Below are 24,805 nucleotides of genomic sequence, written 5' to 3' on the forward strand. Positions count from 1 at the left end.
AAATTCCTAACAAGTGTTTTTCTTTGCTGGAAAACCAAACCGATGGGAGCGGAAAAGCGTGGCCCAGTGAGAGGGCTTTCGGCTGGGAGAGCTAGGAAAAGCTCTCACACTGGCTTGGCTCAGGAAACGGTTCAGGTTCAGTCGACTTTGAGATTCCTGGCCAGAAACGACAGCAGCACGGTTTCCCAGGACGACCGCGTCGGGTGCTCTAGAAAAGGAAAGCTGGAAAAACGCCAGCAGCTAATGCCAGAAACGCTGCTGTCACAGTTTCCACCTAAGTCGAAGGAAAACAAGTCAAAAGGCTCGCTCAAGTGGCAGTTGCTTTTTTTTGGGCCAAGCCAGCGGTTCGTTTCGTTTCGTTCGTGTGTGCTGGCCATTATGCCTTTGTTGATGTGGATGTGAGACAAGTGTATCTGTCCCTGTGCGTGTGCGTTCTGTGTATCTGTGTGTATGAGCCTCCGTTTTGTGTATCCGTGCAGAGCGTTTCGTTTCCCGAGCTGCTCCAAATTTATACCCCAGCATATTTTTGCACATTTAATTGAATTAAGTAAAGGGCTGAGCTCAACCGCGGAGAATAGTGTCGCCAGTCCATTTGAGTTCTTTTCAGACCAGTCCGCTCGCTATCTTTATATAAGAGAAAAGAGCGCAAGAGGGCCAGAGAATTGCGTAAAGTTTGTGTACCATGTGGTAGTGTCGTGGGAAAATGACATTAAGTGCTTAAGTAAATTATATAAAAACATTAAACGCCTCGACGAGCATCCATAACTCGGCGCGGAGACATTTAAAGCGACAGCTGTGCGGCCTGGAAAAACACTTCCCACTTTTGTTAACGGATAAACGGATTCGCCAGGCAATTTCCCTTGCCCTGTTTTCGTGGCGAAATGAAAAATTCAACCGTCCCAGGTTGTCACAACTGTCTGCGGGGGTTGGGCTAGATTTTCGACTACTGTCAAGGTGTGCGCCAACCTCAAGGCCTAGTCACTAACCCTAAACCCAACCTCAGAAATATACGGACACACATATGTGCAGGGGTTTCAGACAACAAAAATAAAAGATATCTTGGCGGGCATTTGGAACCAAAAGAAATAACATTTTGGAAAACTATATATAATAATATCATATTATTAGAAATATATTATAATATAAAACCGTAATTAGTCCGCTGTGTTAAAATATTAATTAGAAATGGCAGAACCATGATTGTATGACCCATAAATAGGCTATTATTTATTGATGAGTTCTATTTTATACATGGTAAAGGCCATTAAACCATTCTGTGCGTAGTACCTTTGAGCACCCTATAGCTTTCGGACTTCGAATTTGTTTCCGTGTGTCCCAGGTGGCTGAGCAGGTGTCTGACTGCCACTGTTTTTGGCGTCACTTTCGCTTTCCTTCTCGCATTGCCCTCGCTCAAGTGCTGTGCTTGACCATAACCACTAAAAGTGTCACATTGCGTATACGCCGCGTGGTGTCCTCGACCGAGGTGTGTGTGTTTGTACGTACACAAGTACGCTTACTGTTGGCTGTTTTTCGCCTTTGTTGTTGTTAAGCTCGTTTACTCTTGGCCAAAAAAACCACCCACACAAAGCTGCCAGCTCTCTCTTTTTGAATTCTCTCGCGCTTTCTCCTCATGGGCGCACTTTCTCTCGGTCGTTCAGCTGTTTGTTTTGTTTTGAATCGCATTTCTCCTCGCACGGCGTGTGGAATGCGCTGTTTATCCCCGTCGGTCATCGTCATTTGGTCACGTTTTCCTACCCATCTCCATCTGCTGCTCAAGACGCCCATGTCTGGCAATTTAAATTTTATTGTGATTTTTATTCCTGGCAAAAATAAACAGCGAGCTTCATTTTTCTTAGAGCTGCTTTATAGAGCAATTTGGCGCCCAAAAGTATGCAAGGGCATGCCAATAAAGGCGATGTGTCTACATTAGCATTACCAGACATTGGGGACGAGAAGGGTGATGATAAAGGACTAAACTTACCAGCCATTTAATGTTTAATCCTCCTGGCTGTTATTTTATGTCTCCTTGGCTTGTCTATTTTATGCATAAAGGAAGTCCGTCCCACACATTAAAATAACTTTTTACATCGAACCGAGCCCATTCAGTGCCCAAAGAAAAAATACATGCTAAATCATCTCACTACCTTTCGTTACAGTAAAAAAGATTTCCTTTTTAAAATTTTAAGATCAAGAATATTATTAGAAACAACAACTAACTATTTTTTTTTAATATTATCCAAATTCTATTTCAAAAAAATCTTTATAAGCAGTTATAAAAAACCTTGACTGAATACTTAATTTTAATAAACTTTTTAAAATATTAAAAATTTACATCTACAAAATTAAAAAAAAATCTTTTTTAATATTAGTGAGAACTATGGCACCGACAGTACTACATATTTAAACCTATTTGCTGTCCTCCCATTCGATTCTTTGTTAACATGCAGAGTATTGTTCACTTCTCCTAGATTTCTTCGAGTCCTGCCAGTTAAGTCAATGTCTTGGCATTCGTCCAATGGCAAGGCAGCACCGAATCCTCGCTCGCCACCCGCCCATTCAGGCCCCAGGGCTTCCGTTTCCGTTCTGCTGGATATTTGCAACATTTTCGGCTGTCTCCTGCCAGACTTTCATACCCCCAAAAGGGGGGGGCGCGGAGAAAGCGATGAAATTTGCATATTCCTCGCATTAGCCAACTAGCGGCGGCTGCGCTGCGCTGAGTGACTGCTCATTAAAATGCTATAAGTGTAGGAACAATTTGCATGTTGCACGAGCTTCGAGCTCCGAGCTGCGAACAAAGGGTTTCGGTCTTGGAGCTGAATAATTAACACCCCAGCAAGACCTGTTGGCAGCTGGCATTTTTTCATGTGTACTTTATTCAGCGCTCAGGAGCGTACAATCAGTGAGTTGGAATTCTGCTTGATAAAGTCCATGTAGTTGCGAATGGCCAGGAAGCTGGACATGATGCGATCCCCATCCAAGCCCCAGTCGATCATGATGCCCACCAGGTAGAAGTTCTGGGTGGAGTGACCCTTCTTCTGCATCCCCACCAGCGGGGCTCCCAGATAATAGGTCTCCTTTAGGGCGTGGTAGCCACACACCGTATTGCTGCTGGTCACCAAAGTTTTGACCCTATTTTGGCAAAAGGATCGGCTGAGCGTATTCACCCACGTCTTCAGTCGCAGATCCTCATAGATGCGCAGACCAGCGACCATGAAGGTCTGGGCCACCAGTGTTTCGTTGAGCAAGTTTATAGGTGGCATGCAGATGGGCATAACGTTCGGATAGATCTTGGCATCTCGCTGCAGAGTGAGCACGGCCAGAGAGTTCTTCAGGGTTCGGGAATCGTATTCCGGATGGATGGCTATTTCGGCCAGCTTGATCTCCTGCGCAGGACGGGTGCAATAACCATCCAATTCGCAGGATGGCACTCCAACGGGAGCACTCTTGTTAAAGACACCCAGGTGAACGGAAAAGGCCTCTGCCACCCCGTTGTACTGAACAAAACAGTGGGCGGGGGCCAGCACAGTGCGCTTCGATATCAGGGCACCCAGGCAGCCATTGTTCTTAATCTTGCCCTCGAACCCTGAAATAGTCGGTGGGGATATTCTGCTTTATATGGGAACTGTGGGACTCTTACCCTTGCCATAGACTATTCGGACAACCCACTGGTGCTCGGTGGGAATGGCAAAGCCTTTCTGCTTGAGCATCTGATCCTCATTAAAGGCTCCGCACTGCGTGTCACCCTGCTCGGCCGATTGCACACCGAAGCTAAGAAGGCCTAAAATTAACGTGGTAACTGCGATTCGTCCAAGCATTCTAAAGCACAGCTCAAAGTTAACTAACTGAGTTGGGAAAAATAAACGTCTCCAACTACATTTTACAATGCAATTCACAGGGGGTTTATCTAGAAGCTTATGATCTGTACGAGAACTAGATTCAACACTGAACGAAATTTTTAGGCAAACAGGCTTGTAAAGTTTTGCAATTCAAACGGCATAAACTTGAATGTAGGTTATTAGATTAAATGTCATAAATTTGAGTTTATTACTTAATTTTTGATTATTAAAATACTTTAACAATTGACTAATACTGTTTATAACTCATAACTCTATCCTTTAAATTTATGTACCACACGGTTAAAACTTGAGAACCTACTTTATTTTTTCTCTGTGTCGCAAGGTGTTTGATAAAATTTCCAGCTTACTCTTCCAACTACCTGTTTTTCTACGCTTCTAGTTAATGCTCTATGATTACATTACCAAGATCAATTGAAAACCCGTTTCGGATGCGGAACCCTGGGCAGCTCCCATCACGATGCATCAGTAATTCCTCTGAACCCACAAACATTTTACTTCCTCATATCTATATTTAATTATTAATCTTTATTTATTCACAAAACAAGTTGTTCAAAATGCAGTAAATCTTCCTACTTTGAATTCTCGAATATCCAGGAGCGGGCGCGTCGCACGTTTTGGTACACCTGGGTTGTGGCATCGGTATCTACATTCCGAACTAGAATAGCCACCAAGTAGAAGTTGTGCGGTTTATCATCCCGCACATCGATGTCCATTAATGGGGCACCCGGATAGAACTTCGTGCGCTTCACGGGATAGGCGCACATTTGGTTGGCCGGGAAGAATACGGTGGAGGAGGTCAGTTGCTTGCACTTCGGCGTGGACACCGTCATGGCCAGACCCTTGCCCCGGGCGTAGTCGCCATGGTTGAAGCCGGAGTAGTGAAGATTTCGGTTGGTCAGCGTTTCCGGTTCCGAGCTGCCCTGCATGCAGATCGGCTGGATCCAGTTGGTCCACTCGACGGGCTTTTCCAGCCGCAGGATGGCCAAGTCGTTGTCCCCCGTATCCCTGTCCCTTTGCGGATGCACCTTGATATCGATTACTTTGTAAGGCTTGGGACCCGGTACACAGAAGTCCTTGTCGTTGCACACAAGCTCCTCCTCGGGCGAGTCGTTCTCATTCCAAACGCCCAGCAGGGCCACGGCTTTAGTGTCTCCGGATCGGTTCTGGAAGCCCTTAACACACGTGGCAGTGGTGAGGACGTGCAACTCGTTGATAATGACAACGGAGCATCCCATGTTTTCGTAACGATTTCCTGTGAAATCGAGTGTAGATGTTAAGGCAGAATTCTTATAAATGCCTTATCTCACATCATAATCATCGGCTCACCTTTATCCGTCAGTAGGATGCCTACCCAGGGATTCTCGGAGGGCTTTGTCTTTTCATCGGTGGTGTACAATAAATTCTCATCTAGACGACCGCACTGGGTATCTCCCATTGCCAAGGCTGCCATTTCATATCATAAGTAAAATGAACTAGTAAATAATAATATTTAATATACGACTTACCCCCCAGCCAAGCCAGAATTAGAAGCAGAACGAGTTTTCCGCTCACAGTTAATGCCATGTCGATTTGCGCTAACGTCTCATGGGAAACTAAAAGCTCTATCTCAGATGAATATGGCATCAAGCTGAGCTTAGTTAAATAATTAAGAAAAAGCATTGCAAAAAAGTCAAAGTTGCAGATTCCAGTTCGACTTGAAGTTACATACAATGACGTTGCTCGGAAATCGATAGAATATTATTCTCAATCACTCAAAATTGCAGGCAATTATCAGGACCTTCATTATAAAGCCATTACGCTCTTGGAATCTCCCTTTGGGCCCTCAGCCTGCCCCCACTGGACTGAATAATTAATGTTTCAATTAGAATACTATTATCGATGGCAAACAGGAGCCGCTCGGTGGGATGCGAAGGTGAAGGACACCAAAGGACATTTTAACTCATCCGGCTTGGTAGCAGGGGATGGGGGCTGGATTTAACACTCTAGTTAGAAGGCTTACAAATTGCCCAGCCAGATCCGGTTGGTCGTTATTGTCCACTCAACTTGACCTGCTTGAGCCGGGGCGTTCATAATTCGCATTGTTATGAGCACAGCCCCTCGCCTTTGGGGCCCTCCATCCATCCAATGGGCTCCTAGTTGGGCATGGACTTAAATGAACGGCAGGCTGGTTAGTTGGTTGGCTGGCCATTCGGCGGTGCTCGTAAAACTTGGCTGCCCTAGCCTTGAGTCTGGCCTAGGCCAGTTTGGTTCCCCCTTGGATGGAGGAGGCAGTGGTGGAGAAGGGAGGCCCATGCAAATTGCTCGGACCCTGAACGAACTGCGTGGGCTTTGGGTGCGCCTTTCGCTTGTAAAGCGCCGAGAAATGGCCTCCCATTTGCGTGTTCCTCAATCTTTAATCGCCGGTAGCACGTGAGCAGCCCGATTCTAGACGGCCTAGGCCCTGGTGCAGGGATGGAAATGGAATGGCTGCCCGAATCGAACTGAATCATTGATTAGGCCTTACTTTAAAATGCAAACCCAAATCTGCTAGAATGTTATGCACAAAATGCACCTTAAAATCTGACGTACAGATAGATTAAATGTCTTTATCTAATCGTATACTGAGTTTAGAATGATCTGGGCACCTTACACAAAGTCAAGGATAGACAATTTGTCGTCAAAAAAATGCACAATGATTCCCAGCTTACTTTAAAAACTAACTAACCTAACTAATTATAACTAACTAAAAACTATCCAAATACATTTTGAGGATTATAAGTATAGGACCCATAAAAGAATGATTGGAAACTATAAAGTTATAACCGTAGCAACTATATTATAAACTATTTTACTTATGATTTTTCAGGATTCGACCACTATGAGCGACTTAGGAGCCCGGCAATGATGATAGCATGACGCGTGACGGCGAAATTCCAGCCATTTTCAATCCGAAACGGGTGCGCACTCCTTCCGTGGTGGTCACCGGCGACTCGTCGACGAATGGCCCGTACAATAACAACAATTCCGGCGGAGGCGGCGGAGCGGGAGCCAGCAGCAGCTCTGCAGTGGCTCCCGGATCGTCCGCTGCAAATGGCAGTGGCACCGGGGCAACGGGCAGCTGCGGCTTCAGCAACGTGCTCACCTCGAGCAACCCGCAAATAACCCACCAAGACTCGATCTCTTCGAGCCAACAGGACCCCAATGAGGTTATCATCATACCGGCGGACACGCCCACGAGTGCACCGGGTAGCCACAACACAGGGCACCACTTCGGCGGCGGCGACTCCAGCGACACGCAGACGGATCAGCAACAGGCCAATGGCCACGGGGAGGAGCCGGAGCTGCGGTTCCGGAAGCTGCAGGCCTGCAAGGAGTCCTGCTGCTCCGAACTGGCACGCAAGGTGAGGAGGACTAGGCTTAATCTGTGTCAACTTATTACCAAAGCAACAAGATTGTCCAAGCAATATAGTCAAGAACCTTCCAAATCAAGAAGTCGTTGCATACTTTTCAGCAACAACAATATACGATAAACTAGGCAGATTTCTCAAGCTCAAAGCAATTCTCATAGAGAACAATAATAATAATAAATAAGAAAATCACTTAAACATATTTCTTTGCCATAATTCGGGGCACCTAAGCTCTTGATTAAGTGTTAAAGAACCATATACCACTCACCAGTAACTTGGTGTTATATAGAGCTCAATTGTTCTTATTATACATTTTATTGCGAAGCTTAAATTTTATTGAAATGAAGTACTAACCGTGTTATGTTCATGCTGAGTTGCAGATGTACTTTGGCGTGTGCGTGACCATCCTGATGACCGCCTCGTGGGTGGGGGCCACCCATTGCATTAAGTACATGTACAAGTACCGTGCTCCGTACGACGACTTGCTGAACGACGACCAGGACACATCCTCAAGCCGTGCCGATCTGAGCACGGAACTGGAGGACATACTGGCCATCAGCGACTCGTCGCTGCACCACGTCGAGGACGCCACCGAGATGTTCAACATACCACCGCGCCAGCCGGTCTACTTCAGCGCCCCCTTCTTCGCCGCCTGGTTCTTCACCAACTTCTCGCTGCTCTTCTTCCCCATCTACATCCTGGGTCTGGTCTCCACGCGCAAGTGCGAAAAGCTGAGCGACATCCTAGGCGATGTGCTGCGAGGATTCCGGGAGCGCGGTTTCACAGTGGGTCAGTTGGAGTGGGCTCTTAACATTTCAGAAACGTGATTTAAACTGGCTTTCAACCCACAGGTCGCTTCCTCAATCGCTGCCTCTGTTTCTGCATTTTGTGGCTGGTCACCACCTACCTGTACACACTCTCCCTGCACGTCCTCTATGCCACGGATGCCCTGGCCCTGTTCGCCACCAACGTGGCCTGCGTGTACCTATTATCCTGGGTGATCCTGCACGAGCAGTTCGTGGGCGTGAGAGTGAGTAAACTCAGTCTTTTGGGCAGAACTAAATATATATTATCATTAACCAAAATACCAAGGAATATAAAAATATGAATGAAAAAGATTAATTAAGAAGTTTTCCAAGTCAAAGACCATCTGATGAAAGAATAGAATTAGGTACCAGTATAAAGTCTGTTCATTTTCCTCGCGTTCCTCTCGAACTCCTGCACCTTATCGTGCTCAATGATGTCCACAAATTCGGCGATTAACGTGCTTTCCATCATTCTCAGTGGCGAACCGATCTCCATAATGGCCAACTCCAGGTGACTGTGGACCGACTGGGCGACTTCGAGAAGAGCGCCAATGGCCAGTTTGAAGGTTCCCCGATTGGTTCTAACTTCCTCGTCGCTATAGTTTTTCTCGAAGAACTCCCGCACTGTATTTGCTGAGCGACCAATGGCAGTCGCCTTAAATTCGTAAAAAACTCCGGAAGGTTCAGTCTGAAACAGACGTGCAGTTCCACTGGCATCGAAGCCGCCCACAAGGCAGGATATTCCAAACGGTCGCCGCCCATTGCTCTGCGTGTATTTCTGTTTTAGCTGGGCAATGTACCTGGTAATATACTCCACGGTCACCGCATTCTCGAAATTAAGTCGATGGCTCTGGCACTCGACCTGGGCTCGATTTATCAGGATACGGGCATCGGCTGTTAGTCCGGCGAATGCCATCCCCACATGGCTGTCGAGCATGTTAATCTTGCGCACCGTGCGATTCTCCTGCAGCTTGGCCACCGAGCCCTTCTCCACGCCCAGCACCACGCAGTTGGCCCCCCGAACGCCGACCACCGTCGAGCCCTTCCGAACGGCTTCCTGGGCGTATTCCACCTGCAACAGGTGACCATCCGGCGAGAATATGGTAACAGCTCGATCGTAGGGGGAGGACATCTTTAAACTGATTAAATACAAAATATTAGCTTTTTAGCTTTTTGCTTTCGCCTCTGACAGGCAATGTTCAAGATTGATTGTTTATAAAGTGATAGTAAATTCCTAGAGATTTTAGCCTTCAGATGTTGGTGTGTTTTTAGGTGATGGCTTCGAAACTCTTAATTATTCTTTCCACCATTTCTGATCTCAAATTGTAGCCACCTGATAATATATTTTTTTCCTTAAGGTACACTGCTCACTACCGACTTAAATATTAAAAAACAAACAAGTATTAGATTACACTATTAAGTTCTTCCGAGCAATTTGTAGATCAAAAGGTGTAGTTGCAAAGGGCTATTAATTAAAGTCATGTTATATAACCCCATTGCTGTTTATTTTGTAAATTCATTGAAATCATGGTTAAACGAACGTTTTATTGCAGATCGTGGCCATCATCCTCTGCGACACGGGAATAGCGTTACTGGCCTACATGGATGGAATCACGGAAAGCCGAACCCTTAGCGGCGTGGTTCTGGCCACTTTGGCCGGGGCCGGCTATGCCGTGTTTAGGGTGAGTATCCCTCCTATCCACCTACCCTCATTTGGATGTCCCATTTTCCCGGTTCGTGTGCGGGCCATGTCGTGCTCATGTTGGCCTGTCGCTTTCCAGGTTATGTTCCGCAAGGTGATGGGCGATCCGCCGGTGAGCCAAATCGCCTTCATATTCACCGCCCTCGGCTTCCTCAACGCCCTGCTGCTGTGGCCCGTGGTGCTGGGACTCTACCTGACTGGCACGGAAAGCCTCACATCGGAGAGCATACCCTGGAACCTGCTGTTCGCGGCGAGCCTCCTGCTCCTCGGTAGGACCCATTCCTTAGCGCCAGATCCCCCTGCATTCGCCGTGCCGTTAACTTTTATCGGTGTAATTAATTTTGATTGCAGTTTTCCACGTTCTGATGCAGTTCAGTGCCGCCGTTACGTACAACATGTTTGTGACATTGGGTCTGATTACCGCTGTTCCCGTTTCTGGTGGTATGTACACACAGGCTAGCTCCTCGGAATTACTTCCAGGGTTCAGATGGGGGTTTGTTGGGACTCTAGGGTTAGCCTCTTTTCGTGTGAAGGATTTCGTGACCATAAATTGTTTTAAATTGTAATATTACAGCCGAGCACTCGTGTGGGGCACGTAAGACCATTTGATCTTTGTAGTGGGGGCATTGCGATATAACTTCTCACAATATTGTAGACGAACTTTGTTTAGAAAACTTGAATTGGATACAGCAAAATAACAGAATGTTAATATAATTGGTTATTTGTTCTTAGAAAAATAGTTTGAATTGTTGCATTTATTTAGTTTTATAAAATATCTATAAGAAGATATCTAATTAAATATCTTATTCGATCCCTTAGCACTCGATGTCATACTCTACAGTGCGAACTTTGCGGGCATGAAGTTGGCCGGAGTCATTCTGATTGGCATCGGATTTTTCCTCGTTATGTTCCCCGCCAACTGGCCAGATTATATAACGCGATTGTTGCGGTAAGTCGGAAATATATTTCGTACTTACTCATATTGCTAAGAATAATTGTTATTCAATTAATATGCTAATTTTCTTTGTCAGAGTAAAAGACTCGTGCGTGTTTGTTTCGAATATTTTACGGCTTAAGTTCATTTCGGTTGTATATTATTTTAATATTATTTTGGAATTTATTTCAAATTAATTATTTCATGTTGTTGCCACTCAGTGGCGTTAATGACTAAAGCAAACGTTAAAATAAATCATCGAAAAAATTAAAATTTCTTCTCATGTTTGATTTGTATGAAACGCTGTTGATTTCCTGTATACTCACATAAACTATATATTTAATTTTATATAAACAAACATCTTGCAGAAAGAGCGTTCGTGCCATACTCCGCTACCAATGTTGTTGTGAATTAGCCGAAATTCGCTATGCTCATTCGGTAGGCCAAAAACACAAGCTAAGCCAAAAACCCAAAACCAAAATCAAAAACAAAAAAAACAATACCAAATCCTTGATTCAAGACACCATTAGATATAAACTAGAACCGTAGGCATCCTAAGATAACGAACCTTCCAACTCAATTTTGTCTTGATAATTGCTAATGATAAGTAACAGAAACTTGGCAGATTTTTTACTGAATACAACAACAAAAACTTCTATGCTATCTATAGGTATAAAAACACAAAAAAATATATATCCCCACAAGCAAAACTACAACACTTTGGCTTCCAACTTTGCGCTCACCCTTGTTGAAAGAAAAATATCTAGACATGTGTATCTAACTGTTACCATATATATACTTGCCTTTATGTACACCCAATTAACTATATACCGAAATATACCTCTACACACATTTTACGAACCATATATCTATATATCGTTACCGTTAAATAAAGCCGTTTTACTGACACCAACTACCTCGGCTGTTGTGCAATTGGTTGACAATCCCATCTCGTTGTTGTTCCTAACGTTTTTTTTGGCGCTGCCGTTACCATAAATGTACTTATATTTATTGTTGTTGATACTTTTGATGATTTCGTTTCGTTTCGGCATATCAGCAACCCCATACCCCAAATATGTACCTCAGATGCCGGGGTATTACCAGACCGATCTCAGGGTCAACCTTTTTGTTTTGCCCATTTGTGTAAGATATATCCTTGTATCTGGATGTTGGTTGCTGGTGCCGAGGTTCTATTACTGTAGTAGTTCCCACAAATGAACAATATATACACCCACCCACAACACACTCCGAAACACACACGCCCACCTCAACGTACATACGTAGTTTGAGTTTCGCTGGTGTTGCGAAAGTTTCCATTTCAAGATCCATGCAGAACTCCAAGAATATGGATGCTGGTGATTATGATAATGATGATGATGATGATTTGTTTGGCTGTTTGTTGTGTGACCTCTACTGAATTGCAGCTTCTTGTAATTGGGTTAAATCTATTGACTTGGCCATAACCTATAACCTGTTCGTGTATATAAATTCGATTTTTGGTTATTTGTTCTTTAGTTACTTAAACTGTCTGCACTTAGAGAGGAGAGCGCAAGTTACCATAGATGTTTTGCAGATGTTAAGTCGCAGCATGAACGAATTTACCAAAGCTGGGTATCTAAATCCCCACCGCCCCAAGTAATATCGTTTATCCATTATCATTTCCCCCAAAAACTATGTCAGGATGCTACCGGCCATAGAGAAACCAAATAAAAACAAAGACCCGACCTTTAAAAACGATTAAATCCTAAATAATGATATACATTAAAATGCATTCAAATTGTTACTGATTGGCATGTTTGAACCGAAACTTCGTTTTCTCTTCGTTTTCATTTCGAATTGACAGTTTTTCGTTTTCCAAACTGATCTGCTCTTGAGTTACTCCTTTATTTCTGTGCGATCTGTCTGCCTAACTTTAAATTCTTCAAGCTCTACTCTATGCTATATACTCTACCTACTTCTTATATATATAAAAAACGTGTCGACATTTCTCAATTGTCTTTTTGCAGAAGCATCATAATGCTGGGTCACAATGCGAGGTGAGTTTCGAGTTTAGGCTGAGCTGAGAATTGAATATGTTTCTTACAACCTAAGCATAAACAACACGGTGCCCGAAATCTGAAAGAAGGGTTTTTCGTTATTATACCATATAGGAATACCTTACTCTAAATACCCAGCCCATACCGAGACAAGCAATCAACAAACTTACTAATATATTTATCCAAATCCAACTGTAAGCGAAGTATGTTTTTTTCGATTCGATTTCGTTATAATCCTTAGTCAACTCTTGCCTAGACTTTTGATAATTCGGGTTTGATTTGGTTTCGTTTGGTTTGTGAGGGATTGCAAGTGATTCTCTTAACCTTACCTCTCGCATCTAAGTTTTGATTTCCATTTACTTTTCGTAAGCTAATACGAGTAACAGTATGATAGCCTTTGGTTAATAAGTACAGTACGACTGAGTAGTCTCGGTCTGCCAGATTTCGGTTAACTCTTCTTTTGGCCCAGTGCTAAGGTAAGTCGATCCGAGGGTCCTGCAATGCCCACCGCCAGCTAAAGTCACCTCACATAAAGTGTATCGATTCGATATCGATGCCAAATGACAGACTCACCCAATCACCCAAAACCACCAACCCACTCACTTTCGGAGCCACCGGAGTAGATGCAATGATCATGATCTTCCTTTGAACAGTTTCTTGTATGATATTCTTTTTGGAGGCCATTTGAAACAAAATGCTGGGTGTAAACGATGCAGCGGCAGCCATTCTCAAACTGGAGGTATGCAGGATAGAAACAGCATACACTCTTAAAGTGTAGCTGCTGTATCGTTTACAGCCCACGTTTAGAGATCTTTCAGATCTCTAGCTGTAGAATCTCCTGATTTGTATATAGTAACACCGCTAATCTGTACTATTGCTTCTTTTTCTTCTTGTTTTTCTTCTTCACCTCTGCCACAACCTGCCTATCTCTATTTCTCTCTCTCTCTCTCTGTGTTTCTCTGGACTATCTCCTCTTCTCGAACTGTTCTCTCTCTCTTTCTTCACACACACACCACACACAACTGAACGGGACGTGGCCCAATTGAATGACCCCCATTGCAAAACCACAAAAATACACTGCAAAAAACGATCGAACATGACCACACATATAAACCATGTAGCGGTAGGCCAGCGCTTTGTAAACGAGCTGAAGTCACGGGACCGTCCACCAGATATGCGCAGCGGCACATCACGCGCACGCACCATATAAGCTAAGAGTTTTGGACAAGTCACAGAATTGTACAGAAAACAAAGAGAAAAAAAAACAGAACAAGACAAGATATATTTTGTAAAAAGATTTTCCAAAAAAAAAATAACAAAACTCTGAAACTCAATTACACCACTTGCCAGATCGGGGTAAGTACGCAACTTGATCTAATCGCTAGCTGTAAGTACTACCAAGGTACAGTTGCCCCTCGTAGAAATAGTACCATAACAGGCATCATCTTGATTTTTATACTTTTATCCTTTTGTCGACATCCCCTTAAGTTATGCGTTCTCTTTCTATCTCCCCTATCTGTCTCTCTCTCTCCTTCTGTCTGGACTCTTTTTGGATTTTCGACCCACAGATCGCAGCATATATATGCTACCCATTACAAACACAATCGAAAGTATTATGCGGTCAAAACCGACTCATATGTTGTTTGAGCCAATCGCATGAATGTAACCAAACCGGCGTGTGTGGCTTCCGACTGTTTTTGCTTAGGCCCCCGGCCACTGCCACGCCCACGCATCTCCCCCGAAAACCCAAAAAGTTTTTACAACTGTTATGCGACTGTTAAGAACACTTTTGTACCAAACTACGTTAAGTAACATTCAAGTTTCCGACTGAGAAACTCAAACGATCGAACGGTGAGAGTCCCATAAGTTTATTTTTGATCAGCTCTTAGCATCACTAGCTTCACCCCCAATCCTCCCCATGTACAGCTCACCAGATCACTACCTCTCCCCAAAAATATGTAAAATTTTTGAAAAGTCCTTAAAACTTTTTTTAAGTTCCGTTTGCTTTGTAATGTTTACAGCTTGCCTATGTTGTTGAGAAGTATCTTTGCTAATCAAGCTACTTATGAACTTTGGAGAGCACAGCTTAATGTAACTATTTTCGGCACCCGTAACTTGACCCCGCTTAAAACCCCCGAAACACCAACACATACTCCGCAATACACCACACTCACAACACACACACGATAAATTTGTATATAAGAAACACAAAACATCAGTAAAAAATCAGTAAAAAGTCTTAGCGCTTAGGCTATTGTATCTATGCACTGCAGACACGAGATCCCGCCCGGAACCAAATTCCCGGGGAGTCCTGTACCCCTGCAGTGCCTAGTCCCAAAAGATATAGACATGCAAGCGCTTACTCTATGTAAATGTGAGTGTATGTAGCGCCCTAGAGTTGAACACCTAAGAAATGCCTAGAAAGTAAATCAATCTAATGCCAAACAGAAGATAACTTTAACCAGATAGCTAGCCCTCCAGATACTAACATGTGACACTCTGTCTTTACCAAAACAAACGAAAAAAAAAAAAAAACTATCTTCCCACACACAAAATATAGATGGGGTCGCGGCCCTCGGAGCGGTACTTCAACAGGTCAGCATCCCACCATTATCGACTATCGGACGGGATACATAAGGTCCCATCTTCGTTCACCCTCTGGCCGTGTGAGATGACTGATCTGTCGCCGACCACCACTGGGTTTCTACATGGCCACGGCGGCGCCAACGCACAGCATCACCAGCAACTTTTGCACCACCAACAGCAGCATCCGCAGACCCACCAGCAGCACCTCCAGCAGCAATACCACCACCGGCAGCACTCGCTCCACCAGCAGCACCTGCAGCGCCAGCACTCGCACACCTCGCTGACCAAGATCCACCGCCAGAGCAGCAGCCACAGTGTCCACGGTGGTGCAGCCGGGCGACCGGAGCACCATCGGTCCCATACCGGAGCCACCGGGCGGCTCTTCTCCTACTTTGGCAACGAGCAGGAGCACGAGCGCAAGAAGTCGGAGACGTCCTTCTTCAATCTTGGCTTCCGGCGGAAGTCCACCGTGGTGTACTACGCTCCGTCGGATTGAGGAACTTCTCGCTCCTGGCATATCAATAGCATACAATCAGATTTATTAGATCGGTTATAGTTTATGTGTCATTCTATCATAATTATTGTCGTTGTTGTTGATGTAAAAGTTCAATCGGATCGCATGCAGTTACAATTTTGCTCAAATATAACACATTTAAAGGCTACAGTTACAGATACAGCACGGAGATTAGAATCTCCTCCAGTCAACGGAATCCATGACCATGATAACCCTGCCTCGCCTTGAATCTCAGTCTCCAAGATACAGATACAGAAACAGAAACCCAGAAGGAGCCCGCGCATCGAGCTCAAAAGTGCCCCGAAAGTTAACTATATACGGTTATAATTTAATACTCATAATTATTACGAAATTGTGTAAGGAATCGAAGCCAATTGTTTTAGCAATTATATACATTAACTATAAAGGCAATGAATAGTCAAATATTTTAAAGTGGATTCACTCAAAGGCACACCTTAAGAAGGAAACGATAACGAAAAAACGAACAAGAAAATCCAAGATATTTAAGGAAAATAGTTGTTAGACGTCACCGAGAAAAATTCAAAGTTCACCCGGCTAAGAAACCCATTAAACTGTAAGCTCATCTAGCGACTAGATCCAAATGGTTTTTCATCTAAACTTAACGTTAACCGTGGATTGGACTTTTGTTAAAGAATTTTGTTTTGAACGCGAACTGAATGTGAACCGAGTCAAAAACGAATCGAAGTATTAGTATTTTTTAAATGTTTATGTGTTGTTCGTAACTTGTAATTCGAAGTGTTGTAGAGTCGAAATGAATCAACGAGGATACTGTTGTATTAACGCGACCGCCTCTCCTTTGAACCCATCTGGGAATCCCCAAAATGGAACATTCGGTTTGGTGTTGTCGCCTGTTATATGAACTAAGTTGTGTAGTTACATCCAATAATTGATTTGTGATAGTTTATAAAAATGTTTGATAACCAACTGCGTACACTACCTACTTTTACCTACCCGCCCCGAAAAGAGAGGCAATGGTATAGCTGGGATGTATTTAGAACACACGAAAACCGAACACGAAATAAATGGTTAATTAAAAACTAAAAATGATTGGTATTTACTTTCGTTTTGATGTGATAGGACCAGCAGGCCTTGGGCAACTTTTCATTCGAGATAAGAACTGTCAGGGTTATGAGCGTAAAAATTGTCTCAGTATTAAAACATCAACCATTCTGAATAAATCCCCCTCCAAAAATTCGTTAAAATTCTAAAAGGATCAAAAATAAGTCCAAATTAGAAATTATTCTTTATATTTCGTCGATAGGAAAGCCGATTGCAATCCGATCGATAGCGCGAACCAATTCAAATCGAGCCGGGCAATCGTGTGATCGCGAATATATATAAGATCAAGAAATTGGAGGAGAATTTGCGGCGCTCGGCGATTAGACGGGCGGCGTGAATTTATTTTGGAGTTCCAAGATCTTTTATATTCTGTTTTTGTTCTCTAAACCATAATATCATATATTGTGGTATAATTTCGCACTTTTATAAAACGTAAAAAATTCAAAGATTGGATTTTGACTTGTGCTCTTCGATCGTAATACGTTAAAATTGCAAAGCGTGAAGAAAAATTCACATCTTGAGAACAACTTGAATCGGAAGCGGCCATCAATTCGACTGACGTTGGGGACATTCGCATCAAAATGAATAAGTTTGGTAAGTCGATTGTTTCACTACAAAATCATATATTTGAACAATGTGTATATGTATTGTTTTAGAATTATTAGGCACTTAAAATCTATACATTAGGCTAAAAAAGAATGTTGTAAAAATTCTGCGATTTATCTCAAGGCACTTAACACTAAGATAGATGGACTCATAATACAAAATAGACTGCTCATTGGACGGACGTTCGATATAGTCTGTGGTATTACAAATATTCGAGAACTACGAACACTTAATTCAGTTTTAAGGCACAATTTACACTTTTGATTGCTTTTTTCTTTGTACTGATCTACAAATCTACTGTGGAATGTCAGGGGGACAAGACACCCAAAAACAAAACGAAAAGCGGACATGGTCGGCCACTCGAACGTGTTTCCGCAGACCCGGGCATTTTTCCAAATGGAAATGGAGGAGTTGCCCGAATGCTGAGACAGTTACTGCCCACCGTCGATGCCCTGAAATGACTATGAAAAATGTGTGAAAAAGATTTTTTGTGCCCCTGTCCAGCTACCTATGGCTATAAAGTTTTTAATGAAAAAACGCTGGAGATTTCTTTTTTGCCCTGGTAGAAGACCAAGTGGCTGATAAACTGGTTCCTGCGGCGCATAGAAAAAGTTCTCAGGGTACAGATAATAAAAATTCAAGCGCATATGATAATCAAGGCGCAAAAAACAAAAAGCGGAAAAAACGCCACAGCAGCAGCAGCATCATCGGCATATATATTTAATTCAGGCAAAAAATCGCAGCCAACGGACCATCGACGATTTAATATAAGAAAAACACACGATGGCAGGCGTTGGATTTTTTGTGCCATCCGTTGGTAGGAAAAAAAGGTGTGCGTGCGGCACAAACAACCCTCAGCTTGGACCTGGACGACCTCCCCGATGGGTGTAGGTACGACTGGGCCTAACTGGGTTCCGATGTTAACAGGTTTGCGATCGCCGCACACACTCACATACACAGCTGTGCGACTTCACGGACATTAGAGAGGATCTCCGAAGGAGAAAAAGACGAGCTACACGGCATTTCCGTAATCTGAGCGCAGTAGGCGCGGCTGTTTGCGCTTTTCTGCCGACGCTGCCGTTGCCGCTTCTGCTGCTGCTGCCTTTGATAGAAATGACAAATAACCAGATTCATTGTAATAGATTATGTCTACAACTTAATCGCCTTGCAGATAAATGATGACAATGTTCAAAGGGAGCAACGGCGGAGATCTGGGCTGGCAGCTCGTTTTGTTTTTGGGTGTCAATTTTGTGTCTGTGTTGCTTTGTAGTTATATCTTTTGTGGAGAGATTTGATGAGAGTTTCGTTTGGACGGAAGTTTGCGTTAGTTATTTGGCGTGCGGCTGCTTAACTAAATCTATACAGCAGGGTGAGCGTAAGCCCGATCAGGGCGACCACAAGTCCCACGGCGGATTGCAGACCCGAAGCGCCGGCCAATCGGCACTTGAACATATCATAGCGGGTCTCAACATCGTTCACGATATTCTGATACTCGGCCTCTACGAGCTGGCCGTCGTAGTAGGTGATTAGGTCCTCGAAAGGATATTCGTAGCCTTGCAGGCACTCGCATTTGTAGCCACCGGTTTCATAGCCACGACCCATGATGGGAACGCACTGAAAAACAGATATATTTATTAAACAGGCTGATCACAGAGCGATTTAGGTAGTAACATTAATATGGAAGAAAACATATTATTAGAATTAGTCAAATATTTGTGGTTACTCACGTAGGACGTCTGCTCGTCGCACTTGTGCGTGTTTTTGTAGGCATTTGGCTCGTAGTACCAATCCGGACACTGGTTGATGTCCAGCTGCATCATGTCCATGGAGACCGCCACCACTCCCCTGCGCAGAGCAAACAAATTAGTCAGTTTAATTGCTACCATTTGCATCACAATGCCAGAAGTCACAAGTCAGAAGTTAGGTCTTGTCAACACTCGAAAATTAGACAATCAGACCTGGACATTTGCATGTGAATAGAACTGGGATAGGGATTGGGAGTGGGACTGTGCCCTAAAAAGGGGTTTGAGCGGCCCGCGACTGCGGCACGCAGCGGACCGGCCCAACAAGTCTCTCAATCCCAACCCAACCCAGCCCAACCCCTATTCCACATTGTCCCCTCTACTCACTTGAATTCCAGCTTGACTTTGAGGCTGTCCCAGCCAAAGAAGGGCACCGCATAGGTCACCAGCCACTTCTTCACGTATCCGTCGCAGTCGAACTGCGGCTGAGCCCAGTATCCATGCTTGATGTTCGCCGCTCTGTAGGAATTGGGGTAGTGCTCGTACTTCTGCTGGTATTCACCTGTCTCATTGTGCCGGATCTTGATCTTCATGTAGAAGGTCTCCAGGTCGTCGAAGTTGGTGTTCCAGCGCTGCTTGAGGAACTTGAAGTACTTCTTCTCCGTGTAGAGTTCGTGCGTCTTGTTCAGGCGCGCCAGGTCCTCCACCTTGAACTTTCGCGTGTTGAGCTCCGTTTTGTAGGCATAGGGTGCGAAGTATGTGCGATTGGTGAACTTGTTGCGCTCCCAGAGCATTGTGGCCGACCAAACCTTGCTGTCGCCCAGGACAATGGCCAGTGTCTCGCCGATCATCTGATCCTCGGTCAGCGGCTTGTCGGCCACACGTTTGCCCGAATACACCTCATTGGGATCCGATATCTGCAAAGGGGAGAATCGGGTTTTAGTTTGGGCTTGAGTTTTGGGGAACATTTTGGGTGTTGGGAAACATAAGAGTTTCCCCCCACCGCTTTTCAATGCTAACAACTTGTGCAAATATGGACACAGAGAACGAGCTGAAAGGAGAAGCTCATCCCCATGATTTCCCTAGGTTTTCGTTGCTGCTGCGGCTGTGGCTGGCCTTTAATGAAGACGACGCCTTGTGGCGAACCCGTTTTTCGTGTCCTCGGCGCTCAAACTAATGAATTTAGCATTTGGTAATGGTTTGACACTGAATATTTAATTCACGCCGCGCGGCTGGCAACGCAGAAATGCCAAATAGTAAGAGAAGCATCGGCAGCAGCGGTAAAAACCGAGAAACTGGCATTGCAGGAAATTCGAGGAAGTTGAATTACGCGTGGAAAATTATAATTTACACTTGAGAAGTTTTCAAGAGCCGTCGTCGAAGGCTCTTAATAGGTGTCGGGTTATCAATTATTGCTCTTCATTTAGCGTGAAGGCGATGGGAATCGTTTGCTCTGAATTTTTCGCTTACCTGCAGGAAGGCGCTAATAAAGTTGGCCAGTCGCACGGCCATCTTGGCTTCGTTCTCGAACTGCTCCTTGGCGCCGAAGCTGACATCGCCGCGCAGAATCAGATCCTGCGGATGGAAGCTGTCAAGGGAAGAACATAATTGATCAGTATATTAAAGTAACCTTGGCTGGGCAAACTCTGGTTGGTATTACTTTTTGCAAGTGCGATAGTTGACTCCATGAATGTACTTCAGCGCCTGATCAATGTTTATATGCTCCGTATGGAGGGCCCTTGAGCCGGTAGAGTAGTTGCGATATTCCTGGTGTCTGTCCAAATATTTTTGGCGTATGTGGTAGGGGGCCTTTTCCCATACTATAGGAAGCTTTTGGATCCCTTTAAAACAAGAAAGGTCAGTTCAAGCATCTAAATAATTATAACCAAAACCTACAGCCAATCTTGAGGCAGTCGTACTCGTTGTAGTACTGCTCTGCCGAGGCCCGCTCCACAATCTCGCCCAGATAGGGTCGCCGCACCACGTTGGGCAGCCGCCATCCTGGCTTACAGCGGCACTGGTAGCCACCGCGCCTGAATCCCCAACCGTGGAGTGGTTCACATTCCGTGGTTTCCTTTTTACACCGCGCCGTGTCAGCAAAGTGATTTGGTCCTTTGTTGCCTTCACCCAAAGGACACTGGTTGATGTCTATGCGCTCAAAGTCCATCTCAAGCACCGAAACAGCAGTGTATCTAAGAAGGATCAAGGGGATTAGGAGCAGGGAATAAGGTGGCTCTCAATCAAAGCTTACTTGGGGTACTCAATGTGCCGAAACTGGGTGTGTCTGGGATAAATATCAGCAATGGGCACCACGGCGGCCACCAGCCACTTGTTGGACCTGCCGCAATCGAAGTACGGCCTTGTGAACTTAATGGGGCCGGGGTTTTCCTCCGAGCCAGGCGGTCCGTGGAATGTGTATGTTTCGTTGGTGTTGTTCGCATAGCGAATCTCCACTTGGTAGGTGATCTTCGTATCGTGCCGTCCCTCCACATTGTCTGGCAGCCAGGCGCGGTACCACTCATTGATCTTGTACAGGTCGTGGGTGTAGTCCTTGGATATGGAGTCTGGATGATGGGCGCCCAGATCCTGTACATCAAAGGTGTTCCACGTGGATATCTTCTGTAGGTGAATAGGGTCATTGAAATCGTCCAGCCGGAAGGTACGTGGTCCGAATCTCGGGAAGGTTTTGTTGAAGAAGCCACGATACGAGGAGGAATAGGAGCTGTTGGGCGAGAAGTATACAGCGGAGGCATTGATGTGGGGATTGGCGGAGACATCGGCCACGGTGGACAGGAAGTAGTACATCATGCCGGGATCGTAGGTGTCGTTAATGGCGGGTCGAATGAATCTCGACTGGAGTATGTAGCTCCAGAAGAAGCTCCTACTCAGGGCCATATTCTGGAGATGCAGCAGGGCTGTGCGATTGGGGAAGACCGGATTCACGTTGACCTCCTTGATGTCTGGCTTGTGGGACACTGCGTCCAGGGGCATGAACAGGTCCGAGTGGTGCTGGATGGGGCAGTTGTCCGCGTTCACCTTGTCGAACTGCCGCTTGATCTCATCGAAGGCGTCCCGAGCCTGCCACTCGTGCTGGGCGAACACGCCCACGGCCAGCACCAGCATGAAAAGCAGGTAGCTGCGCCCCAAAATCGACGAGGGAAACATTTTACCCTTTGTCCTCTTACACCTTTTAATGCGAACTAAACAAGCAACACTCCTAAGCTAATAACTAAACATAAAATGAGATTCTAGGGCGGAACAACGCCGAGCTACGCTTTGTAATAGACAATTATGATGCTCAGCACTTGTTGGAACTACGCCCTCAAAATAGAGATGTACAAAAACATTGATTTATCGGTGCGATGTTTCCGATATATATCGATATTAAAGATCACGAATGCATACTATTTTTTTGTTTTCTAAAACTATGAAAATAGTTGTAACCCTAAAAATGAACATTTACACTAAGAAAATAATATTGCTTATATTGCATTTATTTATTATAAGTTACAAAAGCCTGCAAAGCTTTTTTAATTCTTCGATGACTCATGTTTACCTTTTAAAAACCAACAGTGTTGTAAAGCGTCCGCTTTATGTGGGTGTGAGCGGGCTGGTTCAGCTATCGACTATCGAACCGGTTGTGTTATCGAACTGGCAGGTCACAAAAGGGGGGAAAGTGCATTGAATTCAAAAGTTTTATATACTGCATTTCAAATAGGCCAGAATTGACAGCAACAGCAGGCAGTTGGAACCTGGCCAAGAATGGAAATTGGCTAAAAAAGGGCTGAGTCACAGGGGTACAAATTTGTGGGACATAAATACTTGTTTCAGTTAGTTTAATGGGAATTTTAGTGCAGTAACGGCTTGCACTTGGTTCATTAATTTAATATGGCAATCTGGCAGGATTTCCACATTGGTTAGGACTACCACTCCTACTCCCGAGATATCAGAGAAGTAGAGATCTCGCTTCGAGGGGGTTTATACAATTTGGACAAAATATTTTTGTATATTCCGGTAATATAGAAACATATTTAATTAACATAAAATCAACCATCAAGTATGCATATAATTTGGGTAAATAAAAATATTTGTTATTAGTTATGGTAAACAGGGAATAACATTTGAGAATAATATTTATTTTATGAAAATTATATTTTGAGATGGGCTTAGGATTAATTTTCCATATAATTTTTTTTTTTATAAATTGAACAGAGAAATCAATGGAAAATGTCAGATACTTAATTCAAAATTAAGAGAAACTTAAACATGGGGTATAAAATTCCAACCCCCTTTGACTTCTAACTACGTCCCTGCCCAGTGACCCTCTTAGGCGACTCAACGCCCCTCCTGCATTATTGAAGCCTCCTGCGATAGGGATTGAATTAATCCAGATTCGGGTCAGCACCCAGAGCAGCTATTTTGGCAACTTTGCGGCTGTGGTCACAGCTTGTGGCTTTCGCCCCTGGAGCAATGGCCATTTCCTGGCGCTATCGTTCAGCGTCAATCTGTTGTGGTCGCCCTGCTCCTCATCCTGCCATCCCTACGGCTACTCATCCTGCTTCTGTCCATCCCGATCCTTCCCCTACCTCTGCCTCCTCCCGCCTGCCCCCCGATGCTCTTCCTCTGTCGCCACCTGCGCTAAATGACACGAATTAGTGGACGAGCTGGGTGACCCCTTCCTTGACCCTCCTCCTCCTCCTCCCCATCCCCCTACCCCCCTACCCACCGCTCGCACTGCACCACTTTCCATTACATTGCTGCGTCCACGTCCTGGCCATTTCGTTTGGGTTATTTATTACACCTGTCGTTTTTGTTTTGCCTTTGTTTTCCCCCGGCCATCTCGTTTTTTTGCCAGTTGGATTACAGGGGATCCTCTTGGCCGACAAAACTAAAATTCGGCACAAACATAATTTCCAGTTTGTCGACTGACATTTCCGTACGTGCGCGTGTGTGGGTGTATCTGCTTTACCTGTGTCTGTATCTGTATCTGCATCTGTGAGCCAGTGCATCGGTGTGCCATAATGCAGATAAATCTACGCGCCTCATGCACTGTTTTATTTTGCACGTGGGAATCGCAATAATGCACTAAAGAAAATATTTCTACGTTTTATAAGATCAGTTTTAAAATGTATTAAAATTATTAATTTTGTTATTATATTAAGAAACTCAAAATACTGTTTAAAACAAGGTTTTCCAATATCTAGTATAGATCTTATATATCTATATATCCATCATTATCATATATCAAAACTTTAGTGCATTTCAGGTCCTAAAAAAAAATTGCAGAAAATAGATTTAAAATAATATGTTCTAGGCCTACTAATTTTCTAAAAGGAATAATCTATTTAAAAGATTCATTTTATTATGAAATTAAATTCTTACTTAAATAAAACGTTTATTATAAAACCTTTTTTTTAGTTCTCTAAAAAAAAACACTTTCAAAGTGTGCAGTTCTAAAAAATATGATAATAAATAGTTGCCTATCTCAAGGCTGTTGTCTCGTCTACATTTAAATCCGGAAGACTTAAACATTTCTGAGCTAAAACCCTTATTTTG

The 24,805-nt window shown here is 44.1% G+C and overlaps 6 protein-coding genes across 23 annotated transcripts in view; 2 read left to right on the forward strand and 4 right to left on the reverse strand.

Moving 5' to 3' along the window:
- Positions 1 to 139: 139 nt before the first annotated feature.
- LOC119559681 (putative thiamine transporter SLC35F3) lies at positions 140 to 16,886 on the forward strand. 13 transcript variants are annotated; one of them, XR_005220937.1, is made up of 11 exons: positions 140 to 344; positions 6,703 to 7,237; positions 7,624 to 8,032; positions 8,095 to 8,273; positions 9,603 to 9,731; positions 9,831 to 10,020; positions 10,103 to 10,192; positions 10,571 to 10,700; positions 12,692 to 12,721; positions 13,843 to 14,572; positions 14,743 to 15,256. XR_005220937.1 is itself a non-coding variant. In XM_037872794.1 (11 exons), the coding sequence occupies exons 2-11, from the start codon at positions 6,749 to 6,751 to the stop codon at positions 15,801 to 15,803; spliced, it is 2,238 nt and encodes a 745-aa protein (XP_037728722.1). In that variant the 5' UTR covers positions 140 to 344; positions 6,703 to 6,748; the 3' UTR covers positions 15,804 to 16,886. The 13 variants fall into 13 exon arrangements, 9 of the variants coding, with proteins under 9 accessions (XP_037728722.1, XP_037728687.1, XP_037728692.1 ...); XR_005220936.1 differs by having other exon boundaries at positions 13,843 to 14,077; positions 14,290 to 15,256; XR_005220938.1 differs by having other exon boundaries at positions 13,843 to 14,077.
- LOC119559791 (phenoloxidase-activating factor 3) lies at positions 2,851 to 3,846 on the reverse strand. The gene is made up of 2 exons (XM_037872875.1): positions 3,638 to 3,846; positions 2,851 to 3,583 (listed from the first exon to the last, which is right to left on the reverse strand). The coding sequence occupies exons 1-2, from the start codon at positions 3,813 to 3,815 to the stop codon at positions 2,883 to 2,885; spliced, it is 879 nt and encodes a 292-aa protein (XP_037728803.1). The 5' UTR covers positions 3,816 to 3,846; the 3' UTR covers positions 2,851 to 2,882.
- On the reverse strand, positions 4,362 to 5,485 carry LOC119559781 (phenoloxidase-activating factor 3). Its single transcript, XM_037872863.1, has 3 exons — positions 5,363 to 5,485; positions 5,184 to 5,300; positions 4,362 to 5,109 (listed from the first exon to the last, which is right to left on the reverse strand). Exons 1-3 carry the CDS (start codon positions 5,478 to 5,480, stop codon positions 4,427 to 4,429), a joined length of 918 nt encoding a protein of 305 aa, XP_037728791.1. The 5' UTR covers positions 5,481 to 5,485; the 3' UTR covers positions 4,362 to 4,426.
- On the reverse strand, positions 8,301 to 9,250 carry LOC119559800 (proteasome subunit alpha type-7-1). The gene has a single exon (XM_037872886.1). It carries the CDS (start codon positions 9,179 to 9,181, stop codon positions 8,411 to 8,413), a length of 771 nt encoding a protein of 256 aa, XP_037728814.1. The 5' UTR covers positions 9,182 to 9,250; the 3' UTR covers positions 8,301 to 8,410.
- Positions 16,887 to 16,995: 109 nt separating the features above from the next.
- LOC119559570 (heterogeneous nuclear ribonucleoprotein R) overlaps positions 16,996 to 24,805 on the forward strand; it is a 56,616-nt gene continuing 48,806 nt past the window's right edge. For 3 of the 6 annotated variants that reach the window (XM_037872675.1, XM_037872695.1, XM_037872647.1), the window contains exon 1: positions 16,997 to 17,495. In XM_037872675.1, coding sequence (XP_037728603.1) covers positions 17,483 to 17,495 — 13 coding nt within the window. In that variant the 5' untranslated portion in view covers positions 16,997 to 17,482. Of the gene's footprint in view, positions 17,496 to 24,805 lie in introns of all 6 variants that reach the window. The other 3 variants (XM_037872605.1, XM_037872654.1, XM_037872725.1) reach the window with 2 other exon arrangements.
- On the reverse strand, positions 17,505 to 22,574 carry LOC119559554. Its single transcript, XM_037872592.1, has 7 exons — positions 21,501 to 22,574; positions 21,146 to 21,441; positions 20,910 to 21,090; positions 20,720 to 20,837; positions 19,637 to 20,166; positions 19,235 to 19,352; positions 17,505 to 19,121 (listed from the first exon to the last, which is right to left on the reverse strand). The coding sequence occupies exons 1-7, from the start codon at positions 22,412 to 22,414 to the stop codon at positions 18,855 to 18,857; spliced, it is 2,424 nt and encodes an 807-aa protein (XP_037728520.1). The 5' UTR covers positions 22,415 to 22,574; the 3' UTR covers positions 17,505 to 18,854.

The sequence above is a fragment of the Drosophila subpulchrella genome, chromosome 3R (genome assembly GCF_014743375.2).
Source record: "Drosophila subpulchrella strain 33 F10 #4 breed RU33 chromosome 3R, RU_Dsub_v1.1 Primary Assembly, whole genome shotgun sequence".
Taxonomy (NCBI): domain Eukaryota; kingdom Metazoa; phylum Arthropoda; class Insecta; order Diptera; family Drosophilidae; genus Drosophila; species Drosophila subpulchrella.